Consider the following 25,333-nt stretch of genomic DNA (forward strand, 5'->3'; position numbering starts at 1 on the left):
ACCTTCTCCTCTATGCTTAATGTGGCTTCTGATTATGAAGTGTATCTCTGCTGTGCATTTTGATAGCGTCGTTGCAAAGATGCGATTGCTGGGGTGTCCCGTGCGGTCGCTGGTGGTGAGTCCGAATTCTTCACCCGGCAGTCAAGTGTTCAGGGCAGGGGCGAGCGCATCTCGTGGCAGTGTCCCGTCCAGCACTCTGCCTGGCCCACGCCACCGTGGCTTCTCAATCGCAATGTAAATGAATGGCCTAAAGTTTACACAGAGGAAAGATATCTCTTGAGTGAGGAAAAGCTTCTTCTTTATTATTCCTATAAAACCCTTATTAGTGAGAAAACTATGGGTCAGTGAGGAATTCCTGGAGCTGGTGGGAAGGGCTTTGTTTTATTAAAGTATTGCTGAAAGTAAAGAATAAATATGAGAAGATATCATAGCTCTTCCTTCCCCCCTTTCCCCCCTTAATGAGTTGCCAGATCTCACTTAAGAGAGTTCTTGTTTGTGGAAAGGATTTCTTTGTGCTCAAGCAAAGTGACATGCTCACCATGGCAGGATGTCGGGAAATGGGACATGGTTTAGGGTGAAACTGGGAGTGGGACAGGGCAGCCTTGTTCAGACACACTGCTGACCATTCTTCCGTCAGACTTCTTCTAGAAGCATCTAGAAGCAGATGGCTCAGGGATTTCCCTTTCTCAGAGAAGTTGTCAATTAGGGCTCTTTTGTCTTTGGAATGATAATTATAGCTGAAGGAGTACTGGTTATGTGCCCCATGTATACAGTGTGTGTGTGTATATGTTATGTAGCGCATGTATGTGTGTGTATGTTGTGTGTGTATGTGTGTATTATCATTTAATCCTCACCACAACCTTTGTTCAACATTTTTTATTTATTTTTGGGACAGAGAGAGACAGAGCATGAACGGGGGAGGGGCAGAGAGAGAGGGAGACACAGAATCGGAAACAGGCTCCAGGCTCTGAGCCATCAGCCCAGAGCCCGACGCGGGGCTCGAACTCACGGACCGCGAGATCGCGACCTGGCTGAAGTCGGATGCTTAACCGACTGCGCCACCCAGGTGCCCCTCCTCACCACAACCTTTGAGATAGTTACCAGGATCTCAATTTAAATGAGGAAAAAAAGGTTCTTGTCCAAAGTCCCACAGCAAAGAAGTGGAAATGTCGGAGCCGGTGTTCGAATCTGACCTCAGAGTCCAAACTCTTTATCTGGTGTGCACCTTTCTAGGAATTGAAAAGCTGAGAAGAGTGAATTCAGGTAAATGGCCTTCTTAGGGGTCCCCTCTCTGTGGGGTTGCACTAGAAATTATATTTAATTAAAAAACTAAACACATTTTAAGGATAAAACATTTGTAAACGATAGCACACACCAACCAAGCAAGTAATTGCTGAAAAGATTTCACTCAGTTTGCTACTTTAAGGATTTCTTGAGGGCTTAAAAAATAGTTTTATTGAGAGGCATAGCTTACATACCATAAAAATCATCCATTTTTTTGGTGCACAATTCAATAATTTTTAGTAAGTATATTGGCTTGTGCAACCATCACCACATGCCAATTTTAGATCATTTCCATTACCCCCCAAATATTTCTCACGTTTTTAAGGACAAGAACCCTAAGTGCATATGGAGAGAAGATGGAGGGGTAAGAAAAATGGTGCGAACGCAAGTTATATAATAAAAAGGCATATTTGAGGGAATTGTAGAGTAGAAGTGAGACTTACAGGCGATCTAATTGAAATCTTCATTTTAAAAATGAGGATGAGAAGGGTCGAGAGTTGGGGAGCCGGAGTGAGGGGGCGAAACACCAAGAGTCTGGTTTTCTAATTCTCATCCCGCAATTACCACAATGCAAGGAATGATCTGCGAATGGATGGGTTCCACTTTGTCTCTTGCTATCGAAAAAAGCTATCCCAGTACTTCGTGGTTCTTTTGCTCATGATTTTGTAGTTGGAAAGGGTTCAGCTGGGTGATTCGTCTGTGATCCCTGTGGTGTCCGCTGAGGTTCTGGGGCCTGGAGAAGCCACATCCCAGATCACCTGTCATTCACGTGCCTAATGCCCCCGTACTCCTTGGGCTTTTCCTCATGGCTTGAGATTCTTACGGCATGGCGGTCTTGGGGGAGCCACACTTCTTCAGAAAAAAGCTGCAAAGACAGTTAAAATCTGTGCGTGGAATTGACATAGGGTCACTTCTGCCATATTCTGTTGGCTAAAGCATCCATTACTCGAAGGAGTGGAGAGATTGATGCTCCTTCTTGATAAGGATTGGCAAGGCCGCATGGCAGGAGAGCGTGTGCGATGGGATGTATCGTGTCCCTCTTTGGGAAACACCAGAAGCAAGAGCAGAAGTAGGCAGATAAACCTCTCTGAGCCATCTTGTCACAAGACGTGGCTCTTTCTTGTGATTACCTAATAACCATTGCCTTATAGGATGAAGTTCAAACTGCATCGCCAATTCTGGAAGCCCCTTCCAAGCTGGCTCCCACACCACTTGCCCACATGGGTTCTGCTCTTCAGCAACAATAAAACCCCCACTATTTGCCAGCTCCTCTGCGCACGCTTCTTCTTGTCCGCCTGTCCCGTCTCTCCCCACGTCTTCAGCATACTCTCCGCTGAGCAGACTCTTCTTACCCATGTGTTCACACTCAGCTCACCTTTTGCCCTTTGTGCTTCTTTTTAATGCTTAGATAGTGTTTCTCATAGCAAGAGGATTTTTCCTCAGTCTACTAACTCCTGTAAGGTCTGCCATGTACCAGGCATCTGGTAAGTGTATGTTGAAGGGTTCCATTTATACACATCAGAAATTTAAAGAGGGTGCGGTTCTGTGTGAACCTTTATGTCTGACTACCAGAATATACAGTGTTTGGGTGACATGAGCTCAATTATTTAAAATGGAAAGATGGTTGCTTTCCGTGAAAATTCTGCTTCAGAATCAAGGTTGAACACAGCAACAATCCACTGAAAGTTTAAATAAGCTTTAGCAAAGGTAGCTCTCAACTCTTTGTGGAGATAACACGTAAATATGGTCATGACCACCTACTAATTACTTAGATACAAATATCCTTGGGAACCTGTATTTAAACATAATTAATATCAAATATTGAGAAGAATAATGAACTGAAAATGCATTATATACAGACACACTGTTAATTCATGTGGGAGCAAAATCTAGTTACTAAGATTAACTCTTTTAGAAAGTTGGCACTTGGAACAGATTTCCCTGATTTGGAGTAATGGATAGCACCAGCTTTTGTTACAGAAAGAATTAATACAGAGAGGGGGAAGGCAGTATAATTTCTCGAACCCTGAAGAGCTAAAGTGTATTTTTATCTTAACTTTCGGACTGTTAAGTGTGGATTCACAAGACTTTTGGCAATTATGAAAACCTATAGCTGACAAAACAACTGAACAAGAGGTAACACTGAGAGATGAGATAGGGAATAGTTCTGGAAGAATTAAGGGGGGGGGGAAGGGAGAATCAATATATGCTTTTTCTTAAGTGAGATCTAGAATCTGGCATTTCTCATGTGGACTCCGTGCCCTATGGTTGCTCAATTAATGCTTGTTAGTTCAAAAATTGTTCCTTCTGTTAACGGTCATTTGAGAGATTTTTCTCAGACTACACCTTCCAAATAAGGATACTCAGCTCCTATACGAAAACTTTTTACACCTTCTACTCTTTTGATCTACCTTCGTCCTGTGACTCCAGAGACAGCCAGGTAGGCTATTCTTCGGGACTTCGTGTCCTATCCCAAGATTTGGCATCGAGATAAAGGACAGCTTTTATTACCAAGGTTTTTCTGGACACACATTTCTTTAGAAGGTTCACCTCACTTATGTAGTTAGTATCCTGGTCCCTGGACATTCACAGATGCTCCTCCCATGCAGCGTCCCTCCCCACTCCACATCTTTGGGCTCTGCTAATTCTGCTTCTCACTTAGTAACCAAACTTTTACTTTAGATTAATTTCCTTCCCCCCTAGAACTAAGTTTTCAAACTTGGCAGGCGCTCTGGTCACTTTGGCCTACCTCTGGATCTGTGGTCCCTTTTAATTTCATATGGGAGCAAAATCTAGCTACTAAGACCAACTCTTTTAGACAGTTGGTACTTGGCCTTGGACTAGGTTCACCTCGTCCCAATTCATCCAGGACTTGATTCTCCTGGCCCTGAAGTCAAATCTCAGCCTCCCCTATTCATATGTCTAGCACAACTGAGCCCAATTGCTGTGAGGAAAGCTGAGAAGAATCTCCCTACCAGAGTCAAGTCTTAAAGGCCACCTTCTCCCAGGGGCTTTCTTCTGGGGGACAAAAATTTCTCTCCTTCTTCATTTCATCTTAGGACACGGACAGAGTCCTTGACAGTCCATTCCGGGAACCCCCAAGGTGGCCCTCACCTTGAGATTCTCAGTTTCTTCTCCCTGAGCTTCAAACCATATCGAGTACATCTCTGTAGTCCTGGTACATGGCTTGTCAAACCTCTTGGGATTTACAGGTTTCTGGAAGAAAAAACTTTCATTGGTGGTCTGAGCCCTATACCATAGCACGAAGCCCTCACAACATGCCCTGGTACACATGGAGACCTGCCCACCCACTTCTCGGCTTTCCTGTTGGTCACATGATCTACTTCGAAGCATTTTAATTAAACCAAATGATGCTCTGTGGTCAAGACACAGCACCCTGCAGAATATGCATTACCGCCAGCTCTGGGAGTGGCAGTCGAGACTATTCCCTAGAAGAAAGTGAGTCCAGAGAGTTTTCTGCCAAATTCTTGTGGAAACTGCAACCCATGATTTGGAGATTTGTTTTTCTTTTTTAATCACTGTGAGTTAAAAGTAGATTGATAATATCAATGGATCGGTATTCATTTTAAATTCTAGAGCAGCAGCCTTTTTTTTTTTTAAAATGTAAACAATAACAAGAAACCTTTGTGCTTTGGATACTATTTTTCTTCCCCTTTAACTGTAGAACCTAAATTTAGGGAGAACAATTATCTGAACAATAGTGAGTCTTCATGAAAGCCATTTCTTTAAGTCCTCTTTATTTCAGCAGTGACTTGTAGATTATCTTTTAAACATGTTAGTCATAAGTAATTTATGATTTATGGTATTTTTAATGTAGCGCTGTTTTTTGTAATTTTATTTTCCAACTTTTTGCGGGGGTATTTAATACGATTGATCTTTGTTTATCGACCTTGTATTTTGAGGCTTCGCGAAATTAACTTCCTAATTCTGTTAGGTTTTCTTGTGGATTTTCTAGGATTTTCTACATAGATCATCATATCATCTACAAATAGAAACCTTTTTTTTTTTCTTGACTTATTCCATGGACAAGGATGTCTATCTAGTTCACTAGCGCATAGGAGTAATAAGGGTGGAGATCTCTGCCCAGTTCCTGATCTTAGGGGGGGAAAGCATTCTTTCTTTTCCTCCACCATTAAGTATGATCCTAGCTTTAAGTCTTGTACATGCCCTTTACAGGTTAAGTTTTCTTTCTTTCCTAGTTTTCATCATGAATGGGTGTTTGTCATGTAACTTTATGCATCTTTTGGTAAGATCTGTTTCTTTTTTCTTCGCTTTTTTGTTTGTTAGTATTGTTAATTACATTGATTGACATTTTGTTATATCAATCTTTCATCCCTAGGATAAACCCCGCTCACTCATGATGCATTATTCTTTTTTTTTTTCAATATATGAAATTTATTGTCAAATTGGTTTCATACAACACCCAGTGCTCATCCCAAAAGGTGCCCTCCTCAATACCCATCACCCACCCTCCCCTCCCTCCCACCCCCCACCAACCCTCAGTTTGTTCTCAGTTTTTAAGAGTCTCTTATGCTTTGGCTCTCTCCCATTCTAACCTCTTTTTTTTTTTCCTTCCCCTCCTCCATGGGTTTCTGTTAAGTTTCTCAGGATCCACATAAGAGTGAAACCATATGGTATCTGTCTTTCTCTGTATGGCTTATTTCACTTAGCATCACACTCTCCAGTTCCATCCACGTTGCTACAAAGGGCCATATTTCGTTCTTTCTCATTGCCATGTAGTACTCGATTGTGTATATAAACCACAATTTCTTTTTTTTTTCAATGTTTTTTATTTATTTTGGGGACAGAGAGAGACAGAGCATGAACAGGGGAGGGGCAGAGAGAGAGGGAGACACAGAATCGGAAACAGGCTCCAGGCTCCGAGCCATCAGCCCAGAGCCTGACGCGGGGCTCGAACTCACGGACCGCGAGATCGTGACCTGGCTGAAGTCAGACGCTTAACCCACTGCGCCACCCAGGCGCCCCTAAACCACAATTTCTTTATCCATTCATCAGTTGATGGACATTTAGGCTCTTTCCATAATTTGGCTATTGTTGAGAGTGCTGCTATAAACATTGGGGTACAAGTGCCCCTGTGCATCAGTACTCCTGTATCCCTTGGGTAAATTCCTAGCAGTGCTATTGCTGGGCCATAGGGTAGGTCTATTTTTAATTTTCTGAGGAACCTCCACACTGCTTTCCAGAGTGGCTGCACCAATTTGCATTCCCACCAACAGTGCGAGAGGGTTCCTGTTTCTCCACATCCTCTCCAGCTGCATTATTCTTTTTATATACTACTGGATTTGCTAGTATTTTGTAGAGGATTATGTTTTCTTTTATGCTGATAGGGAATATTAGTCTGGAATTTTTTTATATACATATTTTTCTTTTTGGGGTTTTGGTATCGGGGTCTTGCACGACCTCATAAAATATCTTGGGAAATGTTCTGTCTTCTTTTGTCATCTGATAGAGTATATGTAACTTTGATATTATTTTTTTCTAAATGTCTGATAAAATTTCCCAGTAAAACCATCTGGTCCAGGAGGTGTTTGTTCATTTGTGGAAGTCTTTTAATTTTAAGTACAATTATTTTGTAAAGGGTTATTCATACATTCTATTTCTTCTTGAGTCAATTTTGATAACTTATGTTTTGCAAATAACTCATCTATTTCATCTCTATTATTGAATTAATTGGCATAAGACTGTTTATGATATGTTCTTATTACTCTTTTTATCTGTAGGATCAGTCATGTTATGTTCCCAATTTTATTTCTTAATTAGCCTTGCTAGAGTTCTATCAGTTTTTGTTAACTATTTTAAAGAAGGAGTTCCATGTTTTCCTATTTATTTTCTCTAAGTTGTTTAGATTTCGCTTCTCTCAAAGAACAATTTTTCACCTTTCTCAGGCAAAGCAAATTCTCTTTTGTCTGATTATCATTTCAGCTCTGATAAGTTTATGAGGATGCTTTTCTAGCAGAGAAGACCCACACCGAAGCATGAAATCACGTTTAATATGCAGCTTATAAATACAACTCTACAAAGAAGGGGCATATAACTAACTGAATGTTGTATCCGCATGTCAGGTTGATTACACATAGAGATGTTTTCTACCAGCATTTCAAATCCCAACTTATAGTGGCTCAATTTAAATACCATCTAAAGATGATTGAAAATAGGTTTTAGCTAAATTCACTTTTCTGAAGAGGACATTTCTTAAGAACAGGTTCTCCCTCCTGTGACACTGGTAAGTGATCCCACCTGTCATACTGCATGCTATAAATCATCATACTACAAATCTATTAGCTTATGATTCATGTCTGGCCTGCCTTTTAAAAACAAAGGTGAAACAGTTTTAGAATGAAGGATTTAATGCACACTCAATGAACCTACTTTCCTTGAGTTCAATTTCATTCCCTCTGAGCATGTGTTATTTTCGGGGAGGAAATTGGGTTCTAAATTGAGAAGGTGCATTAACTATTTCAGACAACGGAATGACAGGTACATCTTTCTAAATAGCTTCCTGGAGGCCTGATGGAGCGTATGCCTTTCTCCAATTCTTATCTTACTGGCTGGAAGTGACTGATACCAGGAGACGACTTGCTCTTACCTTGGCTTGGGCTCCCATCACTTCTTTAAAGAAAATTCCCAGCTTTTTCTTTCATCCTTTTTTCTCTGAAGGAAGTTATAAATCTGTGCTAATCAGTTAGATTTCATTGGGAAAGGCAACGATATTGCCATGGTTTCACAGCAGTCTGTGGTAATTAGTGGGGTAGTTATTTAATTTTCCGGGAAGAATGCCACACAGACATGGACCCTCACACACAACGATACCCAGTTCCGGGCCATGTACGTTGTGTGTGTCTTTTTAGGACTGGTGGACCTTTCTTGGTGCATCTCTGAACAGCCGTATATAATGAGAATATTAAATAATTTCCAATGTGTATTTATTTATTTCCTTTCAAACTTCATTAAAATGAAAGCGATACATCTCCTTGAGGTTGTCTTCTTTACGTTAGTATTCAGTTAACAAACTGCAAATTTCAGACTCAAGAAGTATTGAATGCCATTTAGAAAGTGATCGGTGATATTTCGTTGGGACTCTGCTGTGCTGAACTGCTTTTCGCATATGTTGACTTTTCCCTAACTGTAGAGGTATAATTTTTATGGAGGTATAGTTATGCCCAGTTTGTTTTCACTTTCAAATATAGGATGTGTCAGTTGATGCAGGTGGCGAGAAGGGCATTTCAGAAAGAACTTGGGCTTTGGAAACAGATCACAGTTTAAATTCTCACTTCTCTACTCCTTGGTGGCTTGGCCAGAGCTGGAACTTTATCTTGGAGCAAGACTAGAATGGAGGTGCAGAGAATATCATTGTGACAGTCAGATAGATGATGGAAACTGAAGTCAGGACACCATGTAGTGAAGCATTTCCTGGGTCCGTACAGCTGTTTGGTGAGTATCAGGGGGGATGAGGCTGAGCCTCTGCCTTCATGAAACTTGCAGTCTGTGGACAACAGGGAGATAATCACCTGGGATCCAAGAGAGAAATTCACACCACACAGAAGTAGAAACAGTGGATTATGGGGTCCAGACGGGGGAATCTGCACGAGGAGAGGCGGGGACGGCTTTTTAGAAGAGGTGGCATTAAAGCCAGTTAAGGATGGGTGAGAGATTTCAGCCCGTGAGGAAGGGGAGAAGGGCATGGCATGCTGAAAAAGGAACATGCTCAAAGGCAGAGAGAGACCAAAATAAAAAGTAAGTACATGCATTTGGGACAATACAGGCAGGCAGATTAAGCAGAATTGAGGAACGTACACATCCCTCCCTCTTTCTTCTTTCCTTCCTTCTTTCTTCCATTTTTCCCTTCCCCCTTCCCTCCTTCCCTCCTTCCCTTCCTTCCTCCTCATTTCCTTCTTTCCCCCTTCCTTCCCTCTCTTCCTCATCATATCCCTCTATCCTTTCCTTTCATCCTTCCTGCAACAGTTATATGCCAAGGACTCAGAATATGTGCTGAGCCATATGTGTAGCCTTCCTTCCTGGGACTCCTTTCATTAGGAATGTAGACTTGGGGCTGCCACGGGGGACCAAGGCATGACTCACGGCTAGCAGTCCAGCTGGCGAGCTATTTCAGGAGACCATAGAAGACAGACTTGAAGCTGTTACCAGGAAAATTGTGGTGTCACTGCAAAAACAGGGTGTGAGCCGTTAACTGTCATCAGAGCATAGTAGAATTATCGTATGGTACAGGTGACCCTTGGACAACACAGCTTGGAACGGCGTGAGTCCACTTATACACGGATTTTTTTTTTTTGGATAAATGCAGTACCCTACTGCAAATATGTTATTTTCTCCTCCTTATGATTTTCTTAACGTTTTTTTCCCTCTAGCTCACTTTGTTACAAGAACGCAGCATGTAACTCACAAAGTAGGAGTCAGTCGACTGTTTATGTCATTGCTAAGGTTTCCTATCAATAGTGGGCTATTAGTAGTTAAGTTTGGGGCGATTCAGAAGTTATACATGGGTTTCCTGCTGGAGAGGGGGTTGGTTCCCCTAACCCCCGTGTTGTTCATGGGTCAGGTCTATAAGAGAGTGAACCTCGGAGCCAGACTGCCTGGGTTTATATGGCAGCCTTAGCCCTTGGTAGGTGTATCACCTTGGGCGAATTGTTTGACTTCTCTCTGCCTCAGGTTCCTCATCTTTAAAATGGAGATCATAATAGTACGTTCCTCACAGAGTTGTTGTGGGAATTAAATGAATTAATATGCATAACCTCCTAGAAAAGTGCCTGGGACATACTGGCCCTATATAACCATAGACTATGTTTATTAAATTACTTCTAGTACATTGCATGAGGATGAACTTTCAAAAGAGGAACCGCTCGGTCCCACTTTTGCTAGAAACAATACATCCAATAGTTTGTATAGAAGTGAGCATCTTTTCAGGAAGATAAAAGTCAAACATATTCCAATATTATGGAAAGAAATAAATCATAGCAATTCTGTAGAGTCAATCTGCTCATTGTTATAGTACTTACCTTTCCAAACTTGGGAAGAAATGTAAATAAACACGCATATTACGTATGCTTACATATTAAGTTTTAGAGGTGAAAAGTATGTTCAGCAGTTGACAAATTCTGTTCAAATATCAGAAATGTCTTACAGACTGAAATCCAAGCCTTGGATACCATTGGGATAGCCTCGAGAGACTCATCCTCTATTTTTATTGTCTAAGCTAATGGTCCATTAACACAGCTTCTTGAGGCTAAGCCCGTTAGATAATGTGTGCCTTCTAGGGCAAAGACGCCAGGTGGGTGTTTCCTAGTGGTGGAAAGCAACATTATTTTTCCTAAGGGAAGAATGTGAACAATCCCACTTTTTTGCATAATGGTAACAATAATAAGAACATTATATAACGGGCAAAGAAATTGCCAAGATGACATCAGCGTTCAAAGGGAAAATCCCCATGTTCATAATCAGTTTAATGATTTTGGTTTCAATACTGGCTTGCCCTCATTAGCTATTCAGATAAATGGTGCTAATTTTAAGGATCATCAGTATATGAAGAACATCGACGCCCTTTCAGACTCATTGGCATATTTGCATTAGCGGACTGATATAAAACCAAAAATTTCAGGAAGCTTTTTATAGCGTTTGAGCAGTGTTTCCTTCTTTAGAAATAAACTTCCAAAGTCTCAACATTATTTCTGACCTTATTTCTTATCTCCACAACACAAAATAATTTCTATGATAATAATAAATAAGCATCTCAGGGTATGAGAACTTAGAGTTATGCTCTTTTTTTCCCCCTGGCTTTCTGGATGTAATTTTAAACACCTTAATTTCAAACTGCCAGGTATTTGAATTTTAAGCCATTTTCAATTTGGTGTCACCAAACAAGTGTGCAACATCAATGGTTCTTATTCCTGGTAAGTCTGTCCATTCACTCATTCTCCTTCCCTGCCAGGAAATAGTTAAGCTTCATGTGTCAGAAGATTCCCAACACAGGGCTCCTGGGTGGCTCATTCAGTTAGGTGTCGGACTATTGATCTCAGCTCAGGTCTTGTTCTTGGGGTCATGGGTCCAAGCTCTGCATTGGGCTCTGGGCTGGGTGTGAAGTCTACTTAAAAAAAAAAAAAACCTGCCCAACCCGGAGTGGCCTCTCAGCCCTCTCAGTCATGCTGACTCTCAGATGTGAACCACCACAACTTCCTGTGTCCCAGGAAACACTTCAGCTTCATCTGTTCCTCCTGATCAGTTCACCAAAATCTAAGTGGTTAGTAGGACCTCACCACATATGCCTATGACCACCATGTTTCGCTAAATCGCCACGCGGGCAGTCTTGGATCAATTAACTACTAAGCCTAATTGAAGCTCAATATAATGAATTGTACAATATTGAGCTGTCTGAATTTAATTCCGCTAAAATTACGGAATGAATCTGGAACATAAAGGATTCCTGAAAAAGGAAAATAGGTATCAGTAAAGACCACTTTTGATAAATCCTTCTTACTTACCGCTCGCTGCTTACCCAAGACTCCGGTGAATCTGGCTTATGTATTTTGGAACATATTGTTCACCATATGAAAATCACACACACGTGCACACACACACACACACACACACACACACCACTTGTGTTCCTTTGCCTCGTGGATTTAAAAGCATGCTTTGTTCTCATCTATCTGACATGATTAATAAATTGATAGAACACCATAATGCATAGAGATGTGATAGCAGCCATCTGGGATGGATGTTGGTTGGAAGTTATTTTCTACTTAGCTTTCCGTGTTGTGGTATTTAAGGCAAAACTTTAACGAGCACCAAAACTAAACTAAGACAGCAACTAATATTTCACACCTGTTTGGTGACGCCAAATTAAAAAAAAAATTCAGTGTTTATGTATTTATTTTTGAAAGAGAGAGAGCACGAGATGGAGAGAGGCAAAGAGAGAAGGAGAGAGAATCCCAAGTAGCCTCTGCATTGTTAGCACAGAGCCCGATGTGAGGCTCTAATCCATGAACTGTGAGATCATGACCTGAGCTGAAACTAAGAGACGCTCAATGGACTAGGCCACCCAGGTGCTGCTAAAATGGCTTTAAATTCAATTGCCTGGCAGTTTAAAATTACGTCAGGAAGCCAGAAAAAAACAAAACAAAACAATAGCTTCAAGTACATGCTTGAAGTAAATTGATTCATTTGTAATGATAAAATCATATTGACTAATTTAATTATTATTCATCCAGAGTTGTAAACCAAAAGCCAGTTTTCGATAATCGAATCTGCATCTTAAAATCATTAGAAATACGTTTCTTATGGAATTCCACAGAATGGTCATTTGGTTATAAAATTTTTAAAGGAAGGGGCGCCTGGGTGGCTCAGTCGGTTAAGAGTCCGACTTCGGCTCAGGTCATGATTTCATGGTTCGTGAGTTCAAGCCCCACGTCGGGCTCTGTGCTGACAGCTCAGAGCCTGGAGCCTGCTTCGGATTCTGTGTCTCCCTCTCTCTCTGCTCTTCCCCTGCTCACATGCTGTCTCTATCTTAAAAATAAATAAAGATTAAAATAAAATAAATAAAAGAAAATAAAATATTTAAAAGAAAAATAAATGACCCTAGAGAATTAAATGTTTCATATGCATTTTTGTATTTAATCTTTAATAAATGTAGAGTTTAATAATATCTATGAATATGCAAGGTAAAATGCATATTTGAATATAATACATAAATTATTTATGATGAGAGACAGAAGCAATGAGGGAGAAGAGGGAGTCATGGGTAGTGACAGACTTACCATTTGGGATCCACATATTCAGACTTAAGGTAAGTAAAGAGTTTAAGGAAATATCGGATTCACCCAGTGGATGCTGGTTGTTCAAGCTCATTTGTTTTTAAAGCTTATTTAAACTGTTTAGGAATTCTTCTGACAAGCCATATGTTGCAACAGCCAGAGCCCTTTCACACAGAATAAAATTGTGCAGGTTGTTTTGAGTTTCATTGTTTACTGACAAACCATAATAGCAATCCTAGTCTTGTTTCTGTCTCAATTATGCAAAAGGGAGAACATGACTAATTAATCCTTTCAAGTTGATAACACTCTTGAAAGACTTTTGATCATTTGGACTGTAAAATCCTCACAAATACTGATACTTAGGATACCAAATTATTCTCCCCATTGACTAGTGTGGTACTTACACGGTTTGTGAATTTCAAAGATATTCCATTTGTTTACCAATTCGAAATCTTGACAAAAATGGCTTCACAGATCACTCACTAGATAATTAAAATTCAGTAATATCTGAGTATATGAAATGTACCAGTAACAGATAATGTACAATTTTATAGTTCTTTTAGAATTCTAGTGTATTACTTTAATGACTTTTGCATTGATGTTCTTATGTAACTTATGTATTTGTTTCTTACATTTTTTTTTTTGCAAAAGCAAGAGACAGTTCCCCTTTTTTGCAGTAGCCAAATGTGCTAAAAAGCAAAATAAGTTTCCAAATAGAGGAGACTTCAACGCGTATCTTCGGAGTATATTTAATTTTGTGCATGCATGAAAGATAATAATGTGATCCCAGGTACTAAATATTCCTCAGCCATTCGCTTGCAGTACTGTTATCTGGAATAAAACTAGATTAAATGTGCAGAGCGGTGAATTACTGAAAATAATGAAGCTAAGGCAATTCATTAATCTTTATCTGCTTGTCTATTTTTTATAGCCGGGATGAAATGGAAAAATTCATTTGGGGGCTGATCAGATCGAAAAGCGTCTAACATTATGAAGAGAAACATGGGGCTGAAAATGTTTTTTTTTTTTCCTTTTTGAATTGAACACAGCACCTTTTTCTTACATGCCTCTGTTTTTCTTTTAGTGGCAAAGCATTTCTATAACACTGGTTGAGAAAGTTCAGATGATTGCTGTAATCCTAGGATCCCTGTTCTTAATAGCAAGTATGACCTGGCTCCTCTGGTCTGCCTTCAGCCCCTATGCAGTGTGGCAGAGGAAGGACATCCTTTTTCAAATCTGCTATGGAATGTATGGTTTTATGGATCTAGTGTGCATAGGTAAGACCATGCCGTTGAACGTTAACAAACTGTCAGTAATCCATTTCTTTCAGCTGTTTTACTTTCGCCAGTGGGATCTGGGGTAGAACGTTGTGGTTCACGGGATCTCGGTTCTCCAGGTACTTAACTGTCTGGGGTGTCACAATCGGGCCGCTTTCCTCAAAAAGCATAACGTCTATATACCCAAGTTGTTGCAAAAAATTTAACAGAGTAATGCCCATTTGAAGTGACTTGTTTTGCAAGGTAAAGGAAGGAAGAGTGGAAGAAATTATTGGGGGGGGCGCAAAATAAGGTCATTTATTTCTATGGCATGAGAGCAAATCAGCCCCCTTTCACCAAGCTGGGAAGGCATTGACTGGTGACGGTGGTGGTTTGTGCATTTGGGGAGAGGAGGGACAGACCCCTGGTGGTCCTACCTCGTGGTCAAGTGACTCAGGTGCCTCGAGGGCACAAAGTACTCCTGGGCGGGATGGGGGCTGGGGGTCAGTTTCTCCTATTACCTGTGCCTCTTTGTTTTGCTTAATACAGTCAGTGGCTTAGAAGAGAAAAAGGAGCAAACATTTTGGCTTAAACAGATCCCTACGGAAAAAAAAAAAGGTTATTTGCACGTTCCTCTTGACTGATCTGCTGTTTCCCCAATACCAAGAGAAAGTGGAAGCCAATTCATGCAGCAGTTATGTGGCGTGTAATTACGCAGTCATCACACTGGCGCTGTGATGGTGTCTGGTTGGCAGTGGGGGGCGGGCACATAGAGGGGCCACGCGGTCTCGAGGGGACTGTCCCTGCTCTGATGTGGTTGCAGCTCGGTGGGGCGTAAAAAGAGCTGAGAGAGGCAGCCGTGGTTTAGAGCAATGGTCCTACAGCTGCTTCTTAAGAAGTGCACATTCTCAGGCTCCACCTCGTCTGCCAAATCAGAAATTTCAGGATTGGGGCCCCCCGGCCGCCTGTGCATCACAAGTCCCCTGGGATTCTGAGGCACGCCGAGGCTTGGGGGACGCTGGTTGCAGGGAATGGTGCAATTTGGCATCCAGTGACTCGGTTTCCAATCCTGGGCTCTGCGGGGACTAATCAACTCTCTCTCTCCGTGTCCTGGATGGAAATAATAATCCCTAGCACACAGGCCCAAATCAAGGAAATCATGATTAGAACCAATTATGTTATTAACTGGAAGTTACAGATTAAAGGTATTTGAATAAGTCACAAACATTAAAGCAACTCAAATCATTCACACTAATGCCTGTGCTCACTAGAGCCTTAATTTCACTAGCAGTTTAAATATCTTCAGTCACTTTTTCTAAAAGAACCCTATACATTTTAAAATAGGATTAGCCAGAATTTCCTCTCTTCCTCCTTCCTCCCTTGTCACTAGCACAAGACTAATAGGAAAGAAAATGATCAAATTGCAGGCCAGGAAGGGAAAAAGGAGGTGTGGGGGGGAAACGTCATGAATAATATGTAAACTGAGCAGATGTTGCCTGAATAATGGAGCTAATGATGTGTATGAACAATTTGCATTAAATGTGATAATGCACTTGTAAGCATTTGGAAATGCTAAATCTCTATACAAATATAATCTCTAGGGTATTGCTCTAAATAAAGAAGAGTCACAAAACTGTTCTACAAATTCCTTAATAAATTCAGAGATAGATAGTACTTATTTTTTTTCACCATAAATGTTATAAAATGTGGTATTCTGTTGATACGAAAAGGAGAGATGAAAAAAGAAACCATTAGTCTTCCAGTCGAACGTGGAGGGAAAAAGTCCCGTTGGCTTTGATATCATTACAGCACTAAAAAACGAACGTATATTTATACATCCTGGTTAGGAAATCATTATCCTGGCTTTCCTTTCTTCTTCTTTTTTTAATGTTTATTTACTTTTGCGAGACAGAGAGAGAGAGAGGGCATAAGCTGGGAGAGGCAAGAGAGACAGACAGACAGACAGAATCTGAAGCAGGCTTCAAGCTCTGAGCTGTCAGCACAGAGTCCACTGCGGGGCTGGACCCCACGAACCATATGAGATCATGTTCTGAGCCGAAGTAGGATGCTTAACCGAAAGAATCATGCACCCCCATTATCCTGGTTTTCAAAGCTTGCATTTAGTACCAAGTTACCTTATCTTAAATTTTGATTGCTAATGCCAGTTTCTTAATAAAAATTATTAAATTTTGGTTTTAAACGCATAGGCCTATGGACTAATGATTTTTGGCAGAATATGGACATATTTGGGCTTCCCTTTTGAAATCTGGGTATTTGCCCATTTTATGAAGTCAAGTTTCTTAGGAACACAAACCAATGAACATTTTCCTGGCTTACACTTTGGAGAGTGCATTTTTATTGAAATTTTAAATAATGACAATAACCTGTCATTGCATTCTAACTCATTAAATCCAAATCTCACCCTTGCAGGATTTATTTGTTTTTTTTTTTTTAACGTTTATTTATTTTTGAGACAGAGAGAGACAGAGCATGAACGGGGGAGGGTCAGAGAGAGGGCGACACAGAATCTGAAGCAGGCTCCAGGCTCTGAGCTGTCAGCACAGAGCCCGACGCAGGACTCGAACTCACGGACTGCGAGATCATGACCTGAGCCGAAGTCGGCCGCTTAACCGACTGAGCCACCCAGGCGCCCCAGGATTTATTTGTATTTTTTGAAAAATGTCAAAGAATTCAGGTTGAACAACCTTGTTCGTTTTCAGAGAGTATCTTATTTTTTTCCTCAAGAAATTGGGAAACCACTATAGCCAAGTTAGCAAATACACACGCAGGTTGTCAATAGCCAACTGGATCATAGCCAATAATAACTCCGGCAAATTAATTCAAGGGTCTGTTAATTGCATGTAGATGGTAACAAAGTAGGTTACATTGATTACGCCTCCAATCCCCCTGACTGCAGGAGTCTGAGGGTGAAAGCAGGTTACCCTCTGAGCCCAGTTTGCTCGGGTCAATCAATATTTATTGAGAACCTTCTTTGTGTCAGACACAGTGCTAGGTGCTGGGAATACAAATCAGAGTGGGTCATTTTCCCACCCCCACGGAGCTCCCAGCCACACAAGAGGACAGGCATGTCAGTAGGTAATTAGAATCTGGTGGAATGTGCACAGTTCTGGAAGCAGGCACAGGAGGTGGGCAAAGCAGGGAGACATGACTGCTGGGATGTCGTATGCAAGGAGGGGGTGGTTCCAGGCAGGTTTCACGGGGAGGTGACAGCCAAGCAGGCTGATGGATGAGTACATGCATGGCAAGTGGGGAGATGGCCCCTTGTCACTGGTGGAGGAGGTAAGATTGGCTCCCCTTGCGGAGGGCGTTAAAGTACTTGGGAACATTCCCGCATTCCTGTTTGCCCAAGCTTTTCAAACTTGTTCATACCTCAGTGAGAAGGAACAGGCTGGCAGCTTCATAAATCTTCTGTTCAAAAAAAAAATAATTCGGAAAATCCGTAGATTATTCCTGAATCAACAAATGTTATAATCCAGCCAGTGTTTGTAATGCTTAGGAAGAGGTTGTTGTTGGATTGTTCAATAGAAATGTAAAGATTTGTAGAAAATGTATTTACTCAGGAAATTCGTTAACTTCTTTCTACACATAGTGGGTTTGGTTTTTGCTTTTATTCATGATTAATTGATACATTTTCTGCTTTTCCGAGATTCAGTTTTTTTCTTGCTATTAAAGTTTTGAATTCTCCCTGGGTTCTAGGTGCCATTGTCATTGAAATGCCTGGATTAGGGCTGTCCAGTAGAATTTACTGCAGTGTATCTGTTGTCCAGGACCACCTACCCTAGCTACGTTTGGCTCTTGAACACTTGAAATGTGGTTCGTGAGAAAGAGAAACAGAATTTTAAAGTCAATTTTATTTAAATTGACTTAAATTTAAATAAATAGCCGCATGTGGCTGGTGGCTATTATATTGGACAGTACCGATCCTAGATGATGATTCAACTTGAATGTGTAAGGGTTCGATGAACACAATCCCCATCGCCTATATAACCAGGTTGTATTTACTAAATCACAAAGCGGCCGTGTGCCAAGAGAGATGGAGAAAGTAAGAATGAGTTGAAGATCGTTAAGAGGAGATATTAAAGGTCAGAGGGTGGTGGTCGAGAGGTCGAGGGAGAACCATAAAAGGGAAATGTGTCTTAAGGAAATCGAAGTACAAAACGGTAACTTTATGTCATACAGGGGGAGCTCTTTTAAGTATTTAACTATTTGACATTCCAACTATAATTGTGTACCAGGAAAACTAATATAAAGGATTTAAATCACTGAGATGTTTTAGCCTAGGACAGTAAGTTGGGGACAATAGTCCAAGCAAGCTCGTTTGTGTTGGCTCCCCACTAAGAAGATTTGCACGGTGGGCAAAGGAAGGTTATGAAACCCAGAAATGAAAAGCAAATGCATGGTGAAAGGCTTTGGGCTCAGGATTTGGTTCTTAAGTCCATACTCTGCACATTGAGAAATTAAAAGGCTATCGCTTCCATTGACTGATTCAGAGGAAGCTTGTTCCGTAAGAGGAATGCATTCAGTAGTGACCCAGAGTCAGCCATGAGGAAAGGAGGTCATTTGATGAACTTGCATCCAAAAAGTGAGGGCAGTAGTTACCAAGTCATTTGAGTGTCTGGTAGAACCTGATGAGGTGAGTTCAATTTTCTGTCAAAGCAATAAAATGAAACTAGAACCCAGTTAGTGGGATTCCTGAACTCGGGATAGCAGTGCTTATGCTTAATTTCATTAACACTCTAAATTAGTGCCGAATCCATGTCTGGAATATGTTTTGAGCTTCCTTGAGATACCCATGGAAGGGGCTGGTTATGGCCACAAAATTTAAGCGGCGCCTGGGTGGCTCAGTCGGTCAAGCATCCGACTCTGGCTCAGGTCATGACCTCGCGGTTCTTGGGTTCGAGCCCTGTGTCAGACTCTGTGCTGACAGCTTGGAGCCTGCTTCAAATTCTGTGTCTCCCTCTCTCTCCCTGCCCCTCCCCTGCTCGCACCCTGTCTCCCTCTCTCTCATCTATGGATAATAAAACATTTAAAAAAATTTAAGAACGTGGATCACTTTGTTCTTTTAAAAAAATCTCTTAATTGTCCACATAGTATAAACATATACATATTCAAATAAACCCATTTTATGAATATATAAAGTTTTAAAAAAAAGACTTCACTCCCACTGCCCTGTTATGTCATTCCCTTTGCAGAAAGGTCCCCCTCCCCCAATATTTTGGTGTATATCCACCAGATCTTTTTCATTAGGTTAACATGTCTATGGGTACATAGACACATAGGTGTTTTAATATAAGTGGGATCATACTATTCGTATTGTTCAAAACATAGTCATTTTCATGCAGCACCATGACCTAGAGATCTTTCCCCATTAGAATGGATGTACAGCCGTTTACTTAACTTCTTCTACTGACGGATATGCAAGTTGTTACCAATTTTTGTCATTAGACACAGTGCTGCCTAGCGGTATTTCTGTAGGCAGGATTCCAGGAAGTGCAAAGTCTGGGTTGAGTAGTAAGCACATGCCCCGTTTCGGCTCTCTAATTTTGGCTCTCTAAATTTGACTTATGTTGCACTCACCCCAGATATATGAGAATTCCCATCTTCCCACGCCTTGCCAAAAATGGATATCCACTTTTTGACATTTTCATTGGTAGTTTGAGCTATATTTAATACCATTAGAGTGCTTTCCTTAAAGTCTCTTGTAACTATTTAGGTTTGTGGGGCGGTTTTACCTAAGAAAATAAGAATGGCCACACGGACCCGTGCTCTTAATGCAGCCTGTCCTGCGTGGCGTCCTTTGGGATGCGGTGGGCGGGAACATAGACTAGCTCTGCCCTGTGATTACTCCCACCTCGTCTTTCTGAAAATGAAATCAGAAGATGGGATCGAGGTCAAAGATCGCTGCCTCTCGAGAACAGTTCTATCGATGATACCATTAACACTCAAGGAGTTTCACTTCTCAGTCTGTCTCTTTTTTTCATGCAGAAAGTGCTCCCAGAAATTGCTTTAAGGAAAATTGCCTCCCTCTATCACTTGGGTCTGTGGGTAAAGTACTGACTCTGTTATTGCTTGTTTTCCGTATTACTCTATTAAATAAACAAATTAAAGCACAGACATCCAGAGTGGAGGAAACACACATGTACCCACCAGGAACTAACACTCCCTCTCAGAGCTCTTTGAAATAATGATATAAAGTATAGTATGGTAGTTTTTCTTGTCCTGCTTTTGAAAACTGCAGAGATTAGGGCATTTTTAAAAATAACCTGCTATGCACTTGAACGAGGATCAGATCAAAATATCTTCTCCTTAATCTACCAATTATATAGTCAGTGCTGAAAAATGCTCCTTCTGCAGAAATTTCATATCCTCCAATGTGAGGCTTTATTTCACTCTGTTTGAAACCTAATTATTTTTTTTTTTAAAATACATATGAATTCTTGTAGTTATTATCATAGCCCCTTTAAAAAATCTGTTTTTCACAGTTGATGATCTGTCTAGTTAAAGGTTCTTGGGCACACACAAGAAAACGATATAGAGTTACCAGTTGGTAATGTATTCACATTTCATTATAGAACTTCAAATAAGTAAATACCACATATTCTTACGGTCCTTGATTATATCGGAGACACGGAGACACGTGTTTACATTTTTAAAAGCTAAGGTAACATTTCTGTCTTACTTTCCATACTGCTTCACTGTGCTATTTTTTTTTTTCCCCAGGCAGAGCAGCTAAAAGTAACACATCGTTGAACCTTTCATTGACATGAAACTTAAAACGTACATTTTCTAATTCTGTGATATTGTATGAGGAAAAGTGAAGACTTTTAACCAAGAATTTCAGGATAATCAAATTCTTGGTTACCACAAATGAGTTCTCCCCATTGAGGATGGCCAGTTGTCTATTTCAAAATTTTTTTTAATGTTTATTTCTGAGAGAGAGACACAGAGCACCATTGGGGGGTGGGGCAGAGAGAGAGAGAGAGAGAGAGAGAGAGGTAGGCAAAGAATCCAAAGCAGTCTCCAGGCTCCCAGCTATCAGCACAGAGCCCGACTCAGGGCACAAACTCCCGGACTGCAAGATCATGACCTGAGCTGAAGTCGGACACTTAACTGAGCCACCCGGGTGCCCCGCCAGTTGTGTATTTCATGCCAGGGTTGTTTCTTCCTAAAATGAGGCTTTTAGATTTTCTTTCTTCCTGTGGCTTGTTTTCAACAAATATAAACCAATTAGCATAAGCAAAGCGTGATTAAGAAAGTAAATCAACTAAGGAAGAAAAATTCGAATGCATTCCAAGCAAAATATAAATGACTGTTGGACGATCTCTTGTTTAAAATTTTCCATGCTCTCTGGCACTTCACAGCATGATTCAGAAGTTCCTAAAGCATTTTAGGTGAAAAACATAGATTTACTTAAAGAGTTTGAAAGAAATTAGCATGGAATACGCCATGATGTGGAGCAGGAAAAAAAAATGAGTTTGCAGGAGACAACAGGGGAGCCTTCAATTCTTAGATTGTCACACAGGGTCATCAACCGTATAGATGAGTGAGTTTGAAAAAGAAATGTGGGCAAAGTTTGTAAAATGTGCAGCCCTTGGCTCACTGCAGAGAGACAAAATATTTACGGATAAATATAAAATCTATCAAATAGTTTTGAGTGAGAAACGTAAAATTGCCAAGAGGACAGTGTCGTTCACCAGCATTCTTCAGGGCCTGTGTCGGTTCTGTCCTGCGCAGAGGGGTGAAGGATGCCCGATAGACTAGGAGAGGCAGGATCGCAGAATCCAGTGTGGTTCTGGGGGCCTCTTCTATGAGAAATGGGGGAGAATAGCTGTCAGCCACCCACAGGCCCCACACCTCTTCTCAGGGCCACACCAGCAGGGCAGCTCCACCCCATTCAAAATTGTCAGTAAGTTTGATCCTGAGACTCCAAATATATGTTGATTTTTTTTTTTTTTAATCACAAAACACCGGGAGCCCACATCCAGCCTTTCATGGCACTACACCCCTGTCACCACCACCACCACCACCACGGAGTCTGGGATCTGAGCCACCAGAATCATTCCAGAGAACAGAGCTTTGAACGTCAGTAGGTCCTCAGCACGAAGTGGGCCCGCAGAGGCTGTTTCAGAGCTACGGGCAGAGCTTTGGGCTGCGGAAGGCAGAGTGTAGGAGGGCGACACCGCTCTCCTCTCCCAGAGTTTCCTGGGAAGCACCAATGTGGAAGCATCTGCGTGAATCATAAGGCATGTGAAAAAAAGCAGCTCAACTTAAACACTGTTTGGCAGAATAACTAGGAAAGTTGACTAGCCCGGTACTTCCTTTTTTAATCTTCCTATCACAATTTTCAATTTTCCCTCCAAGACAGGAAAAGACTATCAGCCACCTCCGCTCTCAAGACATGCTTCCATTCCCTGATCTGTGATCTGACGGGGGATCGGTACCCCTCTGGTGCCACAATTTGGCTACTTACGAAACTTGGCCCAGCTGCTGATGCAGGGAGGACAAAAGCCCCTTCTGCTCTTGCCCGGAGCCCCTCTGGGTTTCCCTTCAAACTTCCTCCCAGGCAGAGGGCTGGGTTCTGAGGTCGGCTGCTGCAGCCAGGACCACTACCAGATTTGCGCGAGCTGCTAGCTTGATGGGAATCATTCCTTAAACAGAGTAGAATCTTTTACAAGTATCGATGTTATTTCCCGAATACAGAATGTCTTAGCAGGCATCATGCGCTAGGAAATGCCGCAACTTTGTCGCGAAAGAGTCTCGAACAGGAGTGCATCCTCCCACACCGGTCCCAGCCTCCTATCTGATCCTTCGCTTTCTGACCTCTGAGGCCAGGCCCCTCAGAGAGGCAGAGTGGTGCTTTGTAATTCAAAATTGTTAGAGGAAAACCAAATCTTTATCATTTATATGCTTTGAAAAGTATGCCATTATTAGCATTTTACTCTGGAGGTACAAATTAAAGGCTTTTCTGTGCCTTAATCATACTAATGTTTACCAATTTCTCTAAAGATTATTATCGTAGTTGGTTATCAGAGATATTGCCGCCTTTAAAACCCCAGGAAATAAAATAGAAGGAAACTTGTTTTTTGGCACTTGCCCTTCAATGCTGCGCTTGCAACGGACTCTCAAAGCGAATTAACTCTTTAGGCTTCCTCAGGGAGAGAAGACACAACCCCTTGCCTTCCTGTCCTTTGCCCTTGTAAAGTTCAAGCTCTCCGGGGCAAACATTGACATAGTTAGCAAAGCAACAGACCAAATATGCTGATCTTGTTGACTTCTGTTTCCTCCAGAGAAAATGTGACGCTCTTAGCCATCTCCCTCATCTGGAGGCCATTTAGCCAAATGGGTCCCCGTCATCTATTGAGCCAACATTTGCTAAGTGTCGACTGTGTCGTTGTAAGCCTGGAGTGCAGGATAGCGATATTAATAGCATGGGTCTGCTGCCTGTTTTTGAACAGCCCATGATCTAACAATGGGTTTTACCTTTTGAAATGATTTAAACAATATTTAGAGGAGGTTATTATTTTGTGGCATATGAAAATTACATCAAATATAAATTTCGGTGCCCGTAAGTAAAGCTTTATTGGAATACAGACATACCCATTCATTTATGTGCCATCGATGAGTAGTTACAACTTCGTCATTGAGAGACCATGATGTTCACATAGCCTAAAGTATTCACTGTCTGGCCCTTTCCAGAAGAGCTTTATGCAGCCTGACACGCTCCCTGCTCCCCAGCTGCTGGAGAGGGCCAGGGAGCTAAGCAATTAAAATGCCGCATGAGGGGCGCCTGGGTGGCGCAGTCGGTTAAGCGTCCGACTTCAGCCAGGTCACGATCTCGCGGTCTGGGAGTTTGAGCCCTGCGTCGGGCTCTGGGCTGATGGCTCGGAGCCTGGAGCCTGTTTCCGATTCTGTGTCTCCCTCTCTCTCTGACCCTCCCCCGTTCATGCTGTCTCTCTCTGTCCCAAAAATAAATAAAAAAAAACGTTGAAAAAAAATTTTTTTTAAATGCCACATGAAAAGTGTCAGGAGACAAATACATGTGAGAGTAGGTGGGAGAATGTTGGTTAACCATACTTAGAGGCAGCAAAGTCTGTGGGGAGGAAGAAATCTTGAGTTCAAGTCTAAAGAAGAGCACGAAGGGGGCCAGAGAGAGGCAGCTGCCTGAAGCTGTCAATACATGAAAACATGTATTTTGGAGGACTCCTGTGTAATTTGGTGTGACAAGAGCAAAAGACGCTTGCTGGGGAGTGGCAGTGAGGAAATAAGGTGTGATCATCTAGCAGGACCCTGTGGCTGGAGCATGGATTTGGGACGGAACCGTGAAAGCTCAGGGAGCCCCTGGAGGGTGGTCTGCCGCCTGTGACTGGTCAGCTTGACAGTGAAGAAAGAGCCTTGGTAGCAGGGGACGTTAAAGGGGTCAGGGGAGTGTGGTGGGCATGCTGGGAAGGCAAGAAGATAATAATCCAGGCAAAGGATTAGGCCGACATCAGGGCTGATAGGCAGCTGCCGGAACTCAAAGAGGTTAATCTCCAGATAACGGGGATCAGATCAGTGGAGGCAGGGGTGGAGGTCAGGGGTAAGGGAGAGGGACCATCAAGTGTGATTCACAGAGGCTGATTGGTAGATGGGAGGGAAAGAGGATAGGTGCTGTTTGAACATTTTCTTTTTGCAGAATTTCTGAGGAATCGAGTGGATAGGGCCAGGCCGTGGCTGCGTATAGCGGTCTGGAGCTCAGGATAGAAATTTGAGCCGGAGATTTGTATCTGGTACTTGAAGCCACTGGCTGCAGGGGAAGGTGATCTGGGCGAGAAGAGCAGCAGTTTGAGGAACACAGAGACATGCAAATCAGGCAGAGGGATATGAGACAGTCTGCTGAGATGGAGAAGAGGCAGCATGGGGAAGAGTCTGAGGGGCCTTTAGAAATGAAGTTCGGCGGTGGAGGGCTTTGGAGCATTAAGGACCACT

At 41.8% G+C, this 25,333-nt stretch overlaps 1 protein-coding gene across 1 annotated transcript in view; it reads left to right on the forward strand.

The window, feature by feature from the left end:
• MARCHF11 (membrane associated ring-CH-type finger 11) overlaps positions 1–25,333 on the forward strand; it is a 104,864-nt gene that overhangs the window by 66,170 nt on the left and 13,361 nt on the right. The window contains exon 3 of the mRNA XM_047863970.1: positions 14,176–14,368. Coding sequence (XP_047719926.1) covers positions 14,176–14,368 — 193 coding nt within the window. The remainder of the gene's footprint in view (positions 1–14,175; positions 14,369–25,333) is intronic.

The sequence above is a fragment of the Prionailurus viverrinus genome, chromosome A1, assembly GCF_022837055.1.
Source record: "Prionailurus viverrinus isolate Anna chromosome A1, UM_Priviv_1.0, whole genome shotgun sequence".
Lineage (NCBI taxonomy): Eukaryota > Metazoa > Chordata > Mammalia > Carnivora > Felidae > Prionailurus > Prionailurus viverrinus.